The sequence below is a fragment of the Hemitrygon akajei genome, chromosome 11, assembly GCF_048418815.1.
Source record: "Hemitrygon akajei chromosome 11, sHemAka1.3, whole genome shotgun sequence".
Lineage (NCBI taxonomy): Eukaryota > Metazoa > Chordata > Chondrichthyes > Myliobatiformes > Dasyatidae > Hemitrygon > Hemitrygon akajei.
The window spans coordinates 139721741-139740352 of NC_133134.1; the positions used below are offsets into that span (position 1 = coordinate 139721741).

The 18612-nt window shown below is 42.1% G+C and overlaps 1 protein-coding gene across 3 annotated transcripts in view; it reads left to right on the top strand.

The window, feature by feature from the left end:
- Positions 1–357: 357 nt before the first annotated feature.
- The window catches only part of LOC140736070 (uridine-cytidine kinase-like 1), a 202126-nt gene continuing 183871 nt past the window's right edge, over positions 358–18612 (top strand). For 2 of the 3 annotated variants that reach the window (XM_073061803.1, XM_073061802.1), the window contains exons 1-2: positions 372–492; positions 14548–14661. In XM_073061803.1, the coding sequence (XP_072917904.1) occupies positions 419–492; positions 14548–14661 (188 nt within the window). In that variant the 5' untranslated portion in view covers positions 372–418. Of the gene's footprint in view, positions 493–14547; positions 14662–18612 lie in introns of all 3 variants that reach the window. The other variant, XM_073061805.1, reaches the window with a different exon arrangement.

Consider the following 18612-nt stretch of genomic DNA (forward strand, 5'->3'; position numbering starts at 1 on the left):
TGAAACTGCTGCACCATTTAAATATGAGGCTGAAATTGTACTGCAGTCGGCTTGCAGTTTTACTACAAATAGTTTCAGGCACTGACTACCGGACATAATGAAGTGTAATAGTTCATTTTCTAAGAATGGACCACCGCATTTTTTTTCTGCTTCATACTCTGATCGGGATCTCCGGGGGTCGTTGGGGGTTGATGGATTGTTTAATATTTGAAAGGCTGATAGAGGAGGTGGAGCTTCTCACAGTTGCTGGGGATGTTCACTTTAGCGTTGCTATTTCAACCAAGTGAGTAGCAAGCGCTGAGGCTTTAGGGTATTGTAGTCTTCTTCACTTCTGGTGCTGGGCTGTGTCACAGGCTCCTCCCGTTTGCTGAACTACACAACCCAGCGCGCTTGAATTCCCCAGTGCAGGAAAGAAACAATGGCAGAGACTGAGCTGGGGAGTTTTACTAAGGATGCCCAAGGTGCTGAGATGGTAGCCGCCAAGTCCCGCAGGTAAGCAATCACCGAGGCCGTTTCTGATATGGTCCTCCTTCCGGCGGCACAGGCTGAGCCTGGATGTTTCAATCAGCTGGTAAAGAAAGCCCCGGAAGTTCGGAGCAGGGCATGCCCTTCCAGATTGTAATCCTGACACCTTTTTTTCTTCACACTAATGTTTGCAACACTACTGTTGAACCTGGCTGTGCTACTTTCTGACCTGTTACTTATCCCATCTGGTGTTGACTCATTAAAGTTGCAACGTTGAGTTTTATATGAATAAAAGTTTGCGGGAGTTTCTGGTTTTCACGACAGCTGCTCGCCCTCTGAACCTCTGTTGTAATTTGTCATTGCCCTTTTGGGGATTGGGAAGGAAGTCGTTTTCCCCCCTGTTGGTTAATTTTATCCTTTTGACAGGTGCCTTGTTGCAGCTGCTTAATAACCGGGGAGCGAGAGTGTGGCAGAAAGACTCAGTGTTAAACCACTAAATGTATATCATTAGTGCAGAATTATTTATAGTTTGCTGTCTGCTTACACGTGTGAACTGTTCTTGTAACTTCGGTTCGGGACTGGGGAAAAATAATGTGTAGTATTCAAAGCAACGCAACGTATGCTCATAGTCTAAACTGGAAGGATACACATGATCAAGTTTGTGTATTCAACTGAGACAAAATGCATGAAAATTGTATAACTAAGAAAATAAGTTATGAGAATAGGCCATTCATTGAATGGAAGTTCACCCTTCTGGAGTTTGCCTCTGGATCTTGAATGCAAGGGTTTATTTATCTTGTTATAAATCTGCCTTGAATGCAGTAAAATGTTCTAAGGAGGTAATTATAAAGTCTTGGAATTTGTGGAGACTAAGGCATTAGTGCTAAGTGTTGGAATAGAAGAAACTTGTTCTGACATGCATACAGCTTCAAAAGTGCAAAAGCTGTTCCCTGTGATAAACTGCTCTTCCTAAAGAGCTTGATTGTACAGGTTACTCTAACATAATGTGCATGGATCAGGTGAATTCATAAGAACATGCTGTTCTGCAGCTTAAGAAGGAAACCTGCAAGTAGGTTTCTTTAATGTTAGGGTCTGAGTTTCTAAAACAATGTTAATACAGATCTGCTATTAAACAATTTATCCAGTCCCAAAATATTTAACTTCAGGAGGATTGTTGTTCCTTCACTAATAAAGATAATTCTATGCTTTAAAAAGACAAACTCCAATTTTGTTTTCATTTGCTTACACTTCAATTTCCATGTTTGTAGGTTTCAACTTTTAATTCACACTTTGCTTACAAGATCAGTCCAGAAACTTGTGTTTTTACTTACTGGGTTTATGGCTGCAGCATTCTTTAATGTGATTGGTTACTCAACTAACTTGATGGTGACACATTACTGGATATCACAGATGCCTTTTATTGACAACTGATATCAGCTGATGTCAGATCAGGGAAAATCCTCAACTACAAAGTGAAATACATTTCAGAATATCGGGTTTTTTGAGGTCTATTGTGACTGTGACTAAGTCACTGGAGAAGCTGGTGAATTTGAAAACCTTTATTCCAATCGACAAGCAGGCATTCTCTTGGAGACCCTCTCCCAAATTTAAAGTACATCAAGATTTTAAACTCTTGATGACAATGGTAATACTAGGAGATCAATACAATTTCAAAACCTAAAATGACATTGCAAACTTCAGTACTTTGTGTATGGCAAATGGTTCCTTTCAAGTATATATTTACAATGAAAGCATGTTGTAATTGATAAGACACATCTGAAGGTTCAGACATCTTAGCTGGGACAAACTTATTCACACCGATGATCTAAAAGCTTCTGAAGGCAGAGAACACACACCTAAGGTTAGTGTTGTGAAGACTAACTCTCTGAATACCCAAGTATCAGACAGATACTTGATTGATAGATCAGTAATGCCTGTGACCATGTGTGATGTGCTTAGTGACAATATCAGTATGGTCTATAAGCTTCCTTAAACTTGGTTACAATGATGCAAATAAATTTGCTCTTCGTTGCCCGGTTTGATGCAGACCAATTAACATAATCCCACTGTCTAAATTTTCACTGATGCCTATGAGATTGTCTCATGGTCTCCTCAAACTCTAATGAAATATAGCTACCTTCTTTGTAATTGCATCAATATGTTGGGTCCAGGATAGATTCTTAGAGATGCTGACACCTTGGAACGTGAAAATGCTCATCCATCCCATTTCTGAATCCTCGCTGAGGACTGGTGTGTGTTCCCTGAACTTCCCTTTTAGAAGTCCACAATCAATTCCTTGGTCTTGCTGCTGTTGAGTGCAAGGTTGCTTATGTGACATCACTCAACCAGCGGATCAACAGTGCTATGCAAATGTATCAGGTGTATATATGCACAGCACTGAATTTGTCATCATGGAGTGGAGAGCGGGTTTGTCAATCTGGCAGGAGCATAGGATGTTGGGTATAACGAAGGGTAGAGTGTGGGACAGGTGATAGAGAAGGAGTGCCGGGGCAAGGGGTGACATGGGTGCAGACATACCCAGCCCTGAGACACCAGGCAAGGTCATTTGGTTCCAAGCAATTGGTTTATTGATCATACAGAATGTTTCTCACTCCCTCCCCTCTCCCTTCCCTTTTCTCAACCATGATTCCCCTCTCCCTGCCCCTTTCCACTCGCTGTCCGCTATAGAGATACGTATCAGAATCGGGTTTATCATCACTCACATATGTTTTGTAACTCCAAAACAGAAAATAGAATTGAAAAAACAAGGGTGAACAAGAGATGCGAGTCTAACCTTGTGTTTGCTTTAAGCGAGGCGTGCACTCCTCAGGTGGCAGCATCATGCCATATGCAATTCACTTATTTTTGCATATAGACCATAATGAATAATTTAAACAAAGGATGCTTGAACAGCAACATATTTACAAGATAACTTGAATATTACTGAAATATTTAATACACAACACTCCTCCCTGCATAGCTATTAACTCCAACTCAATACAGAATGCATTTCAACTTGTGTACACAGCATACCGTATAATACAACTAATAAACAGGCATCCACAACACAATAAATTTTAAATTGTCCCATTCAGGCCTAAAGATTTAATCGCTGTGAGGCTTTCATGTTATTGTGTGATTAAAATCTTCTCTGACAAGGGAAGTCACTCCGCTTGGCAGGTAGACTTGTGGCTGTGAAACAATCTCAGGTTCTGGATGATTGTAGGAGTTGACTCTGAGACTACAGGAATTGGTTCTGACAGCTCTGGACACCTTCCTTCTCCTTTTCTCAGTTTTTTCTTTGATCCTTGCTTCTCTGTCAGTCCTGGCTTCTTTCTCTGTCTTTATCCTGCTCTCGACCCCTTTTTTTCTTTCTCATGTTCCTTCTCTCTTTCACACTATTCTCTACCTCACTCACATTTGTTCTCTCCATTACTTTTCTCGTTTTCAAGTTCGTCTTCTTCTTGCTATCCTTTTTCTTCTACTAGTTTCTTGTGAGGATCTCTGAATCAGAACAAGATGGCGCCAGTGCACAATGCTCCCTTGATCGTCATCTTCCAGAAAGATCACAAAAAAGTCTTTTCTCCTTCTTTTATGCTTGTTTTTTTTTACCTTAAATGTGTTTCTGGGACAATTAGAGCCTGCAATTTATGGTTTGGAGATTGAGTGATCCAGCACTTTGCTGTCTCTGAGAAGATTCCAGGAAGCGAGCGTGTACCTGGATGGCCTTAATGTGAAGAAACTTCGAGATAGGGTCTGAGTTGATGTTTGACTTTATTTAGCTGGTTAAAGTGTCCATTAATCACCGCTTAAAGTGTTGAAGAAGACTGAGACATTAAGGCAAATGTGGACACCAAACAAGACTGACGGCCTTCCTTCTGATCGCTGCCAAGAAGGCGTTTGTGAGTGGCCTGTTGCTGTGTGGCTCACTGTGGCAGGAGGGTGGGCCTCTCTGCTTTGTGTGGTGTCCTCTTTGGATGAATGTTGCTGATATTGTAGGATGGTATCGTGGTTCTGTGCTTATGGATTGGACTGTTGCACTTATCAGACTGATGGTTTTGATATTCCATGGCCTTTATTGGCCATTCCCTTTCCGTTTTGTTGTGCGAAGGGAGGGTGCTTGGAGATTGATGCTCTGTTGTGTTCTGTTAGTTTTTGTGTGTGGGGGAGAGATTGTTTTTTGGGGGGTTGATGTTGCTGTTCCATTTTGTGCTGGAGGGGAGAAGATTTGGGGGGGGGGGGTTGATGATCAGGATGCCGGTTCTTTTTATGTGGGGGGGGGAGCGGGAGCAGAGGGTGGTTTGATCTTCCCCTCTGAACGACTTTCATGTTCTGTCTTCGTTTTGTGGCTGTCTGGAGAAGATGAGATTCAGAGTTGTATATGGATAGATGCTTTGATGATACTTGAACCTTTTGAATTTGCTAATTTCTTGAAATTAAGACTCATTTATCCCCTTCCATTTCCATGTCATCTTCCTTTTTCTTTTCAATTTTCTTCTTTCAATGTTGTGCATCTTGATCTTGGGAAGGTGCACTTAGTTCAGTGGAATATTCTCTTATTAATCCTTCTATTGCTCACTTTACGATCTGCTCACTCCTTAGTTTCCACACGCACACCATCTGACAAAACCTCTTGTTTTTGTATTTCCATTGACTCCTTTCTCTTTGGCCTTGCATTCATCCATCTGGGCTTTAGTCTTTGCATTTACTGTTACATGAAGCTTTATGTCTCCCACTTGAAGTTACAATACCCTTAATGCACCTGGACTAGATTGCAACTTTCCTGAAGCATCTTGAACTTTCTTCCTGCTTAAATCCAAGCCACATTTCACAAATAACTGCCTGAATAACATATCAGAGGCTTTCTCAGATAAGTTGCCTATGAAAACTGCCTTTGGCACTTCCACAAGTCCTTTGGGCGGCATGGTCTTTTCTTGGTCCAATTTGCTTTCCAACCAGAGGCACAAAGATTGGTACCAACACATGTATGCCCTCTTTGTACCTCTGGAGTGCTTGTGTAGCATCAGAACGCTCAATGGATACGATTAAATATTCTCGTTTCAGCCTGATACAGCTAAAAAGTACAACTGCTTCCAAGGTCAGTACAGTCAACAAAGATGTCTTAACGTGTTTAAATGAACTATCGCTGCTTAAAACTGACGGAAACAATACTGGTTGTAGAAGGATGCGTCCTCATAGGATTCCATGGAGGAAGGTCAGGGATACAAGTGCATTTAAGGAAACAGGGTTTTAAACTCCCAATACTGACTATCTTGCTGGCGAACATGCTGTCTCTGGTGAGTAAAATCAGTGATCTCAGAGCCAGGGTGCTGAACCAGAGGGACATTAGGACCGCGTGTGTCCTTTGTTTCACGGAATCCTGGTTAACCCCTTCCGTACCGGATGCAGCGATTCAGATCGGGTTTACTATACACTATCAGGACAGATCTATAGAGTCTCAAAAGCAGAGGTGGAGGAGTATGCCTCATGATCAACTCTTCTTGGTGCACAAATATATCAGTGGTGTCCCAGTTCTGTTCACCAGACCCGGAATATCTAGCAGTTAAGTGCTATCCTTTTTACCTACTGCAGGAGATACCCTAATGCCTTCAACATCATTTTGGGGGATTTTAACCAGGCCAGTCTGAAAAAATAATCACTGAGCATCTACCATAAACAGATCATAAAAACATAGAAAACCTACAGCACAATAGAGGCCCTGAGGCCCACAATGCTGTACTGTACATGTACTTACTTTGAAATTACCTAGGGTTACGCATAGCCCTCTATTTTTCTAAGCTCAATGTACCTATTTAGGAGTCTCTTAAAAGACCCTACTGTATCCGCCTCCACCACCATCACTGGCAACCCATTCCACGCACTCACCACGCTCTGCATAAAAGAACTTAACCCTGACATCTCCTCTGTAACTATCATTTGCAATACTAGAGGAAACAACAAACTGAACCATTGCTACACCACCCTCAAGAATGCCTAATCCATTATTCCACACCCTCACTTCGGAGAGTCCGATCACCTGGCTGTACTTCTATACCCTGTGTATAGGCAGAGACTGAAGACTGCAGCACCAGCATTGAGGACTAAGAATGTTTGGACAAGGGAAGCACGGGAGCGCCTACAGGACTGCTTTGAATCGGTGGACTGGGCTGTATTCAGGGATTCATCTTCGAACCCGGATGAGTATGCTGCAGTTGTTACCGATTTCATTAAAACCTGTGTGGATGAGTGTGTGCCTACGAAGACTTACTGTACATTCCCAAACCAAAAGCTGTGAATGAATTAGTAGGTACGTAGTCTGCTGAAGACTAGATCTGTGGCATTCAAATCTGGCGAACCAGACCTGTACCAGAAAAGCAGGTATGATTTGCGGAGAGCCATTTCAAGGGTGAAGAGACAATTTCGAACAAGGTTGGAGATGACAATGGATGTACAAGAACTCTGGCAGGGTTTGCAAGACATTACTTCCTACAAAGCGAAACCCAATGCATGAATGGCAGCGATGCTTCACTACTAGATGAACTCAACACCTTCTATCCCACTTTGAAAGGGAGAACACAACTACAGCTGTGAAGATCCCTGCTGCACCTGATGACCCTGTGATGTCTGTCTCAGAGGCTGATGTTAGGCTGTCTTTAAAGAGAGTGAATCCTCACAAGGTGGAAGGTCAAGATGGAGTACCTGGTAAGGCTCTGAAAACCTGTGCCAACCAACTAGTGGGAGTATTCAAGGACATTTTCAACCTCTCACTGCTACGGGCAGAAGTTCCCACTTGCTTCAATAGGCAACAATTATACCAGTGCCGAAGAAGAAGAATGTGAGCTGCCTTAATGACTAATGCCCAGTAGCACTCACATCTACAGTGATGAAATGCTTTGAGAGGTTGGTCGTGACTAAACTGAATTCCTGCATCAGCAAGGACCTGGACCCATAGAAATTTGCCTATTACCACAATTGTCAATGGCAGATGCAATCTCAATGGCTCTGTACACAGCTTTAGACCACCTGGACAACACAAACTCCTATGTCAGGATGCTGTTCATTGACTATAGTTCAGCATTTAATACCATTACTCCCACAATCTTGAATGAGAAGTTGCAGAACCTGGACCTCTGTACCTCCTTCTGCAATTGGATCCTCAACTTCTTAACTGGAAGACCACAATCTGTGTGGATTGGTGATAACAACTCCTCTCTGACGATCAACACTGGTGCACCTCAGGGGTGTGTGCTTAGCCCACTGCTCTACTCTCTATATATGCATGACTGTGTGGCTGGGCATAGCTCAAATACGATCTATAAATTTGCTGACGATACAACCATTGTTGGTAGAATCTCAAATGGTGATAAGAGGTGTACAGGAGTGAGATATGCCAACTAGTGGAGTGGTGCCACAGCAACAACCTGGTACTTAACGTCAGTAAGACAAAAGAGCTGATTGTGGACTTCAGGAAGGGTAAGATGAAGGAACACATACCAATCCTCATAGAGGGATCAGAAGTGGAGAGAGTGAGCAGTTTCAGGTTCCTGGTTGTCAAGATCGCTGAGGATCTAACCTGGTCCCAACGTATTGATGTAGTTATAAAGAAGACAAGGCAGTGACTATACTTCACTAGGTGCTTGAAGAGATTTGGTATGTCAACAAATACACTCAAAAACTTCTATAGATGTACTGTGGAGAGCATTCTGACAGGCTGCATCACTGTCTGGTATGGGGAGTGTGGTGGGCTGGCTACTGCACAGGACCGAAAGAAGCTGCAGAAGGTAGTAAATCTAGTCAGCTCCATCTTGGGTACTAGCCTACAAAAGTTCCCAGGACATCTTCAAGGAGCAGTGCCTCGGGAAGGCAGTGTCCATTATTAAGGACCTTCAGCACCCAGGACATGCCCTTTTCTCACTGTTACCATCAGAGAAGAGGTACAGAAGCCTGAAGGCACACACTCAGCAATTCAGGAACAGCTTCTTCCCCTCTGCCATCCGATTCCTAAATGGACATTGAACCCTTGGACACTAACAAACATTTTTAATATGTTATTTCTGTTTTTTGCACTATTTTTAATCTATTCAATATATGTATACTATAATTGATTTACTTATTATAATTATTTTGGGTTTTTTTCTTCTCTATTATGTATTGCACTGAACTGCTAAGTTAACAAATGACACAAGCCAGTGATGATAAATCTGATTCTGATTTTCAGCAACATTTCATGCTGTGTGGCATGGTGATGGTTGTGGTATCATCCAGTACCTTTCTTAGCTCACTTACAGTGACAGTATAATGGGGGAAGCAGCATGGAATTTGTATATGGATCTCCAATCACGTTGTAGTTGTCTCAGCCAATCACATTCCCACAATGCTGGATCTCCTGTTTTTACCACGTACAAGGTCCATGTGGCTTGTTGGTTGTATTTCACTGTTATGAATGTCATTCCCAAAGGAGTTATTTTTTCTCCAGTGTACGTTCTTATTTGGATATCTACAAGCTTCTGTTTAGTATCTTTGAAATGCCACTCAAACTCATTTTGTGTAATCACAGAAACAAGTGACCCACTGTTCAATTCCATTTTAATTAATTTGTTGCTCACTTCAATATGGTTTAAGCCGTATTGCTTGTCTATAGTTAGTTCACACATTGTAATTCTCAAGGCTAGTCAGTGCTGTGTCACTTTAATCATTGTTGGGGTTTTCTTCCACAGTATGAGGATTAGTGCTCCTTTTGAAACTGTAATTTGACATTTTATCTTTGTCTTTCATTGAAGTCCATTTATATTTATTTGCCCAACATGCTCTTTGTATGTATCCTACTTCGTTGCATTTTCTGCTAGCTTTGCCTTTAAATTTGTCTGGTGTATGTGAGCCCCTGCCAGAACAGTAACACAATTTGTTCAGCCAGGCCTGTTTCTGTTTAGATGTTACAATTTTGTTCATGCTTAATTTCATTCCTGACTGTAACTCTATTGCATCTCTGTCTGCAGTTTCCATTGATTTCCACTGCTCTTTTAAATTTAAGTTATGCTTTAGTTAGGAACTGTATTGAAATGCTTTCTTTAAGATTCCATGAACTAAACTATCTCTTTGTGCATCATTAGGCCCTCTACTGAACTGACAGTGCTCAGGCAATCTGTTCAGTTCAGCCACATAAACTGAAATGGACTCCCCTTCTTTTAGATTCTGCTTAGGAAACCTAAAACATTCTGCAATCAACAATGGCTTTGGTTCTACATGTTACTGCATTACTTTCAAAATATCAGCAAAATTCTTTTTAGTTGTTTTGCTTGAAGCAGCAAAACTTTGAAGCAAACTGTATGCCTTTAAACCCAACATACTCAGCAAAATTGCTACTTGTTTCTCTTTGGCTATTCCATTTGCTTTAAAATACTGTTTAATTGGCTAAGTATACATGAGTCAGTTATCCAATGAGCAATCGAGTCTATTTTTCTGATGTAGCCAGCCAGGTGTTTTCACTTTTTAAAATAATTATTATCAAATGAATTCCTCCATTTTCTGCTTTTTTTTCCAAACTCAATTATGTCTTCCCGTCCAAAGAACACATGCGGCACTGCATTTCAACAGGTTGCCTACTGTTTATGGGCTCTTTTAAAAAAAATACATCATTGCCACTGTTATGTTTTGTAACTGCAAACAACAAAATTAATTTGAAGAAAAAGATGGGAGCTCGAGATGCGAGTCTAACTTCGTAGCAATGCCCGCATTTCTCATGTGGTAGCATCATGTGGTAGGCAACTGACTTTTCTTTTTTACATACCGGTGGTCCCTGAGTTACGAACGTCCGACTTACGGACAACTCGTACTTACGAACCGAGGAAGGAGAATGCTGTCCGCCATTTTAAGTTGTTGCCGTTGACACTGTGTTGAGTGTGTAACTTTGTATTTGGCTTAAATTTTTCTTAGCAAGATTCACCCTGACCCCACCCATCCCCCATTCCGGTTGGTTGGTGGCGCAGTGAGATCAGCGCCAGGCTGGAGAACGGAGGTTTCTGAGTTCGATCCAGTTACAGACCGCTCCCGTGCCGGGTTGATGTCGATCCAGTGACTTCCATACCATCTGTACCAGGTTGATGTCGCGCTCGCAACTCCACCTCGTAAAAAAAACCACTAACACCTCCAGTTTAAATTCCCACGCGGACTATTGTGGAGGATCAAATACCCAAACCCAGCACAGCCCCCACTTGTACCAATTAACCTGTCTCAGTGCGGTGGTCCTTAGGACCCAGCGGACCTCAGGAACCGGCGGAGGTCAGGACCCACCGCCCGCAGTGCTTCTGTTCCATTGATGGGAATCGATCGCGTTGAAAATAAAGTGGAAATAAGAAAGTATTTGGAAAGAGGTGAAATGCCATCGGTCACTGGAAAAGCGTTAGAGTACAGTTGGTCAACGAATGGAACAATTTTAAAGGATAAAGTGAGAATAATGGAGCATCTGAAAGGCCCTGCCCTGATGAAAGCTACAAATATTACTAAGCAACGCAGTGGTTTAATTGTTGGAATACATACGCATTTTAAGTGTTTTATATGCATAGAAGGGTAAAATATATTCTAGATACTAAGACAAATGTTTGACTAACTGATGCTAAATAATACCGGATGTACTTGTTCCGACTTACGTACAAATCCAACTTAAAGACAGACTCGGGAACGGAACTCGTTCGTAACCCGGAGACTGCCTGTATACAGGTGTCCCCTACTCATTTACAAAGGTAGAGTGTTCCTGTGAAACCTTTCTTAAGCTGAAATGGCGTAAAGCGAAGAACCATTGATTTATATGGGAAAAATTTTTGTAAAAGAGAAAATCCTCTTTGTAATGCAAAACCAGTTTACTTTTGTAAAGGCCAAGTGGCATAAAGTGAAAATTTGTAAAGCAGGGGACACCTGTAACCTGTAATGAATTATTTAAACAAAGAAAGAAAGCTTAATCAGCAACATATTTACAAAATAACTCGTATTACTGAAATATTAAATATACAATGACATATTTGAATTTTTTTTTGCAGCACTACAATGCAGTACATAAAATTACTACAGTCCTGTGCAAAAGTCTTGGATGTGTGTGTGTATACCATATCTCACTTATGTATATCTTGTCACCATCTGAATTTTTGCCAGCAATAGTTGTATCATCAGCAAGTTTACAGATGGCTTTTGAGCTGTGCCTAGCCACATCTTGGATGTAGAGAGAGTAGAGCAGTGGGCTAAGCACACATGCTTGAGATGAGCTGGTGTTGACTGTCAGTGAGGAGAAGATGTTATTTCTGATACACACAGACTGTTGTCTCCCAGTGAGGAATTCAAGGATTCAGGTGCAGAGGGAGGTACAAAAGCCCAGGTTTTGGAGCTCATTGATTAGCACTTGAGGGTATGATTATGTTGAACGCTGATCTGTAATCAGTAAACAGCAGCCTGATGTAGGCATCACTATTGTCCAAGTGATCCAAGGCCAAGTGGAGAGGCAGTGAGATTGCATCCACTGTAGACCTATTGTGGCAATGGACAAATTGCAGTGGGTCCGGGTCCTTGCTTAAGCAGGAGTCGAATCTAGCCATAACCAGCCTCTCAAAACACTTAATCACAGTAGATGCAAGTGCTACTGGGTGGTAGTCATTGAGGCAGCTCACCCGGCACTTCCTGAGCACTGGTATGATTGCTGTCCTTTTGAAGCAGGTGCGAACCTCCGACTGCAGCAGTGAAGGATTGAAGATATCTTTAAACATTTCCACCAGTTGATTGGCACAGGTTTTCACAGCCTCATCAGGTACAGCAACAGGGCCTGATGCCTTGTGAAGTTTCACTCTGTTGAAAGATGTTCTGATGTTGGACTCCGAGATGGAGATCACAGGGTCACCAAATGCTGCGGCGATTCCTATATGCATGGTTTTAGCTATTTGAACTTTTGTCTTTTGAGTGGAGTGAAGTGAGAAGAACTTACAAAGGATTCTTCGTTTCAGCAACACTTTTCTTCATTTTTTTTTCCAGATATGTATTTGCAGTAATTAAGTTATATTGTCCTCAGTGGATCTGCTTACAGAAATTAAAACCTGTGCATCCAGAGTCCAATTAGCAACAGAATAGGTTTCAGAAGGTGCATTAAATGTCAGTGAAATGTATGCTATATACATCCTGAAATTCTTTTTCAAGTGTCCCAAAGAATGAATGACAGTTAAGACGTTAGAACCCCAAAGCCCCCCCCCCCAACTCCCACACACAAGCAGGAGCAAGTCAACGACCTCCCCCCCCCCCCCAGCAAAAAAGCATCATCACCCTCCACCAAGCACTCAAGCACACAGCAAGGTATCAATAAAGACACAGGCTTGCAGTACCCCAAAAACTACTCATTCACCCGGTAATTCGACATAATGGTCTCTCTCTCCCCAATAAGGGAAAAAGAGATGTCTCCATTTCACAGTGAGATGGGAGACATAAGAAATGACTCACTGATTTACGATGTTAAAAGTCTATTGCGTCACTTTTTCCGAGCTCTGCGCCCAGAGAGTCGGCACCACAAAGGTGCAGTTTACTGGACAAACGACCCCCGGCAGCTAACCTGCTCCTCCTGATGTTCCGTGTTCTCCTGTGACACTTCAGTCAGGGGCACCGGCCTAGAACCAGCACATCTCCAGAGCCAAAAAATTCCCGGAAGCCTGGAGATGCACTCGTCTTCCAGGCCGCGCCCTTGGGATAACAAAAGTAGACCAGTCACGAGGCCCCGAGAGTGCGTCCCATTCCCGCAAAGAACTGGTGTCAAAGTACAACTCTGGGTCAGGGTCTTCAAAAGAAACTCCCTCACCCTGAAAAGGAGGAAAAGAGATATCAAAGATAGAAATAAAGCTGTTTCCGAAGATGCAAGCAAAGGAGTCGTCGTTTAGCGCCATCTTGAATGTTAGATTTTATTGAATGTCTCAAGCTTTATAAAACAGGCATGTTATGAGCAACACAATAATGACAGGAATCATGTGAATTCATGGAAACACGTTAGTCTGCTGAGGGAAAAACACTGACTCTAATGACTAATGTAAATAATGTTGAACCATGTGGTTTATATGTATGTACATCTGGCTGCTGTCATCTACATACAGCAATAGTGCCTATTATGCTGGACAAATGGTGTTTTTTTTCACTATTGGAATCTCATGCCTATGATTTGCACACATTCACGTATATTTGAAAGAACATACTGTTACGTACCCCATAACTGGGTATCTTACCAGCAAAGATAGAAGTGTCCGTTGGAGTCTGGTACTATTTTCTGAACAGTGTTTATTAGTAAAAATATACAAATCAATATCAACAATGCAAATATACAGATAATACACGTTAGCAATACTAAACCTAGAAGTGTGGGTATAATAATAGTCAATAATAAACAAGCTCTATCGATGTCTAGGGGATAATGAATTGTCATATGTGAATATAAAGTTCAGTTCAGTTCATACAGGCTGAGGTAGTTGTTGGTCGATGTGTTGTAATTGTTGGAGAGAGAGAGTGCAAACAGTGACAGCCAGTCAAACCTTCCTTTACGATCTTGATCCATCGATGTGTTGTTGTGGCCATTCAGGTATGACCCCTCTGTCCTTTAGCTAGACCGTTCTTCTATGGTGGACTCGTCACCCAGGCAAGGGTGGACACACACACACAAGCCCCCACCGGCCTCGCTATAAACACTGTGAGTTAAAATTGACCGATCCTTTGTTCGGTCTCCGATGCCCCACACTTCCTCGTGGGTTCCAACACTTAAACAGTGCTCACTAGTGTGTCTCTTGGTGTGTCTGAGGGGTGTCTCCCCAGACTTCACTTTTATCCCTACTCACGGGGTCTCAGATGTCAATCAGTTTTGAATGGCTTAGCCCATCAAACCAGCCCACTCCAGCTGTCCTCTGAGGAATTTTAATGAACAGAATAGTACCAAGTAAACAGCCCTCTCCGGAGCCGTGAGTCTTACAGGAGTCATAATATGGTCTCTCTCCCCCGGTGTTATCTCGCCCTTGTCTGAAGCAAATGTTCCAGTCCCAGTATGTTTTGTTCCATCTCTTTCTCTCTCATTAACAGCCTGGCAACAGTAACGGTTTGTAATTCTCCCGGGGAGGGGGACATGGGCAACCTTGCACCCTCCTGCCCATCAGAGCTGTTCATCCTTCGTGACAATACAGTAGATGAGATCTGGTAAGTACTGAATCAGCAACATAAATCTTAATTGACCAATGTTAGGGTTTTTTTAATAGTACTTTTCGTTTTACATTGAGTCACATCTAAATTTACTTCAGCCTTAAATAATGAGTATGTGTAATGGAAAATGATTTTGAGAAGTTTATAAGAAGTGTTAGTTTCAGGATTACAAGGGTTGTTGTCCTTGTTTATTTTATAACTTTCAAATGGCTGGGTGTGAATGAATAAAAACAAGTACAACTGCTATGAAGCATTCATCCACAGTTCAAGTAATGGGGTAATTTTTGTAGTGTAGCTGACTCACTTCCCTAAAACTATCCTTAAGATAATGTCAGCATTTAAAAAAAAAATAAGACCTAAAATAACACACTTTCAGACCTGCCCAAACACTTTGACTCGATGCTTCTTCACAATGGTGTATGTTTTTGAAGAGCTATACTGACACACTGCAGAAAGACTTGTGTGTCTCTGGTTGGCCTATCTGTGATTAAGGTGCCATCAGTGAAAGGACCATCATTGGATTCCTATAATAATAAATTCTAGGATTAACTGGGCCAGTGGATAATCTACTAGATTATAGCAGTATGATCAGGGAAACTTTCCTCATTGCTCTGTTTCTGGCCCAATGAGGAAGGCAGCATTACTAGACTTTAATTCTGGAAAATGAGCCTGGTCAAATTTCAGTGTGGGGGAGGAGGTGGGGTGTGGTCTCCCAGAACCAGTGATGATTTCATAAGGTTTAAAAATGCTAGGGAAATGATATGAGCCTGAGGGGCAACCTGATAAAATATACAGCATTATGAGGGACATAGATGGAGTAGATGATCTCTTTTTTTGACACTGGAGATGTCAAATATTAGTGAGCAAGGAAGGTTTTGGGTGAAAAGAAGAAAGCTTAAAGCATTTGCAATGCAAGATTTTTTCTTATTACACGTGGTGGTCAACATCAGCGTTATGTACCGTGTCACACTTAGTGGTAGGTGCTGGATCTTTAAGGGGCATTTAGACGGGCATATGAGCAGGCTGGAGATGGAGAGAAGTGGAGCATGTGCAGTAAGGTGGGACTAGTTTACATAGCACATACACTGTGTGTGGAAGGGCCTCTTCCTGTGCTCTGTGGTTCTATGGTACAGACTGAAGGGCCAGTTTGTGGGTTGAGAATAGATCTGACCAAAATAAGTTGGAATCAAAACTTGCCAGCCAAAATGTAAATGAATAATAGGAGCTTCTAGAGTAAAAAGACTTCAGCTACTGATGTAGGCACATTCCTCTGAGGAAAGAGGATATAGAAGTAAATGCAAGAGTACCAGTATTAATGAACAAGATAGATACAATTGTACTGGAGAATTACAGTCACCATCTATTTGCTCTGGATGGAGCTATTTGGTTATGAAGAGACACCGGATAGGCCAGATTTGTCCCCACAGAGCTGCAGGGGGTGGGGGACAAATTTCTGAGGAACATAGCATCATAATCTTATCCCAAAACAAATGAAGGGAAAGGTTTTTCCACAGTTTTTAAGCGATTAGATATTTTAAGCTAATCAGTCTTAAACCTTGAGCTTTTAGATCTCGAGCTTTGTGTGTGTGTTTTATGGAACATCCTAAGAATTATCAAGACAACGCATGAATTGCTAAGACATAGAAGGTGATAATCAAGCATTGATAAGTAAGATTAATATAAACTTGTGCTTGATAGTTGGCATAGACTTGACAGGCCCAAAGGTATATATTTGTACTCAATAACTAATTACTTCCCCAACATGTTTAATAAGGTGCAGCATATTGGCTTGTGATTAAATTTGGATGCTATCGAATAAAAAGGCTTGAAAAACTGACATGAAACTAGATAGTAGAGAAAGGTTTTTATGACTGTAACAGTGTATACCAGGGTGTTCCCTTGGGATCGCTGTTGCCAGACAAAAATATAACTAAATAATGGGAGCTTATAAAGTGGCATTGCTTCAGCTGCAATCTAGGCACATTCCTGTGAGGGAGGAGGATTTGAAAATTAAGGCCAGAACTCCATTATTGACAAAAAGGAGGGATATAATTGTACTGGAGAATATGCAGAGTAACCTGACTTGTGTCATCCAGTGGTAGAAAGGGGAAGCAGCTTCAGGTTCCAGGGCATCAACATTTCAGAAGGTCTATCCTGGGCCCAACACGTTGAGCAATCGCGACAAAGGCACAGCTGTGGTTCTACTTCACTTGGAGTCTGGGGAGATTTGGCATGTCGCCAAAGGCTCTTGTGGAGAGCATTATGACTGGTTGCATCACTGGGCCGCACAGAGGGCTGTGGACTCGGATGGCTCCATCACCAGGCACAACCCTTCCCTCTATTGAGGATATCTTCAAGAGGTGGTGCCTCAAGAAGGCAGCATTCATCATTAAAAACCCTCATCTTCTGGGACTTGCTCGCTTCTACCATTGGGGAGGAGGTACAGGAGTCTGAAGGCTCGTACTTGTATTCCACATGTTAGGCCTAGCTTCTTTCCCATGACCAGCAGGTTTCTGAATGGCCCATGAACACCACCGGATGCAATAGACGACTCCAGCAGACTCGCAGGTGAAGTGCTGCCTCACCTAGAAGGACTGTCTGGGGCCCGGAATGGTGGGAAGGGGGGAGGTGTGGGGACAGGTGTAGCATTTGGGTAAATAGTAATAGGAATGGGTAAATAGGCAGTAACTGACAAATGCTGAAAGATGTGATCTGTTGCAGCTAGGAGGAATGAGAAGGTAATATACCAATGGACACCATTCTAAATGAGGTGAAAGAACAGAGATCTGCAGCTGAATGCATAGTTCATTTGAATGTGCCAGGCCAGGTTTAGAAATTGCCTAAAATACATTGGGAGTTCTGGAAATTTTATAAATTGAGGAATAGATTAAGAGAATAAGGAAGACTTAATGGACTTCTGTGAAGCAATAGTTTGGCCACCACAAAAGTATTGTTTTTTCTTGGGTGCCACCTTTCAGGAAAGATGTGAAGTACTTGGAGACAGTGCAGAGGAGATTTACTATATGGCTTTCACAGATGAGGACTTGCAGCTATGTGGACAGTCTAGAAGAACTGGATTTGATCTCCTTGGGTCAGAGGAAGTGACAGAAGTAGATGAAGATGTTAGGTATCATGAAGGGAGTAGTAGATACTGAGAAACGTTTCCTATTTATAAAGAGATTGCAAACCTGGAGACATGGAGGGAGGAACAGTGATTGGCAAAATACCCAAGTTTCTTTTTAACTAATAAACTAACTAAATTCAAGTAGTTGGACATCCAAATAGAAAATGTTGTTATGCTTACTCACCAAGCAAGGCATTACTGGTTGTACCTTTTTACATTATAATTATATGTTTCCAGGTATGAGTTGTATTTCAGAGTGAATCTTTCAGTTCAATATTTTACTCCTTTTTATCTATCTGTGCCTTTGGATTTATTTTTGGATGAACTAATCGTCCCTTTCTGTTGCCTAACTTGGCCAGCTGCCTACTGCCTTTCATACTTAAAAAGTCCCACCACCACCTAGTACAAAAGGTGGGAGACATCACACTCTACTGAAGCTCAGTAGCTGTGAAGGATCGGCATGAACAGTGTATGGGATGTCTGCAGGCCGGGGCACTGGTGACTGGTGTGTGCCTCTTCCCAGGAGCCCACACCCTGACATTGAAAAAGGGGTAAATTTGGGGTGTTACTCCAGTGTCTGACAGACAAAGCAACCCCAATGCATCCGCCAATGAATTGGAGCCCAGGCCGGAACTACATCTGGGTTAACAGTAAGAGGGTATTTGCACAACATAGCCAATTTATTCAGATAATACATCTTTTTAAAGAGTAGGGAGCTGAACTTCCATTGGGGGGGGGGGGGGGGAATGACAACTTGCAGTAAAAACGGAGCAAATTCTCCAGCAAAATACACAACGAGCATTCCATCCAAATTATGTAACTAA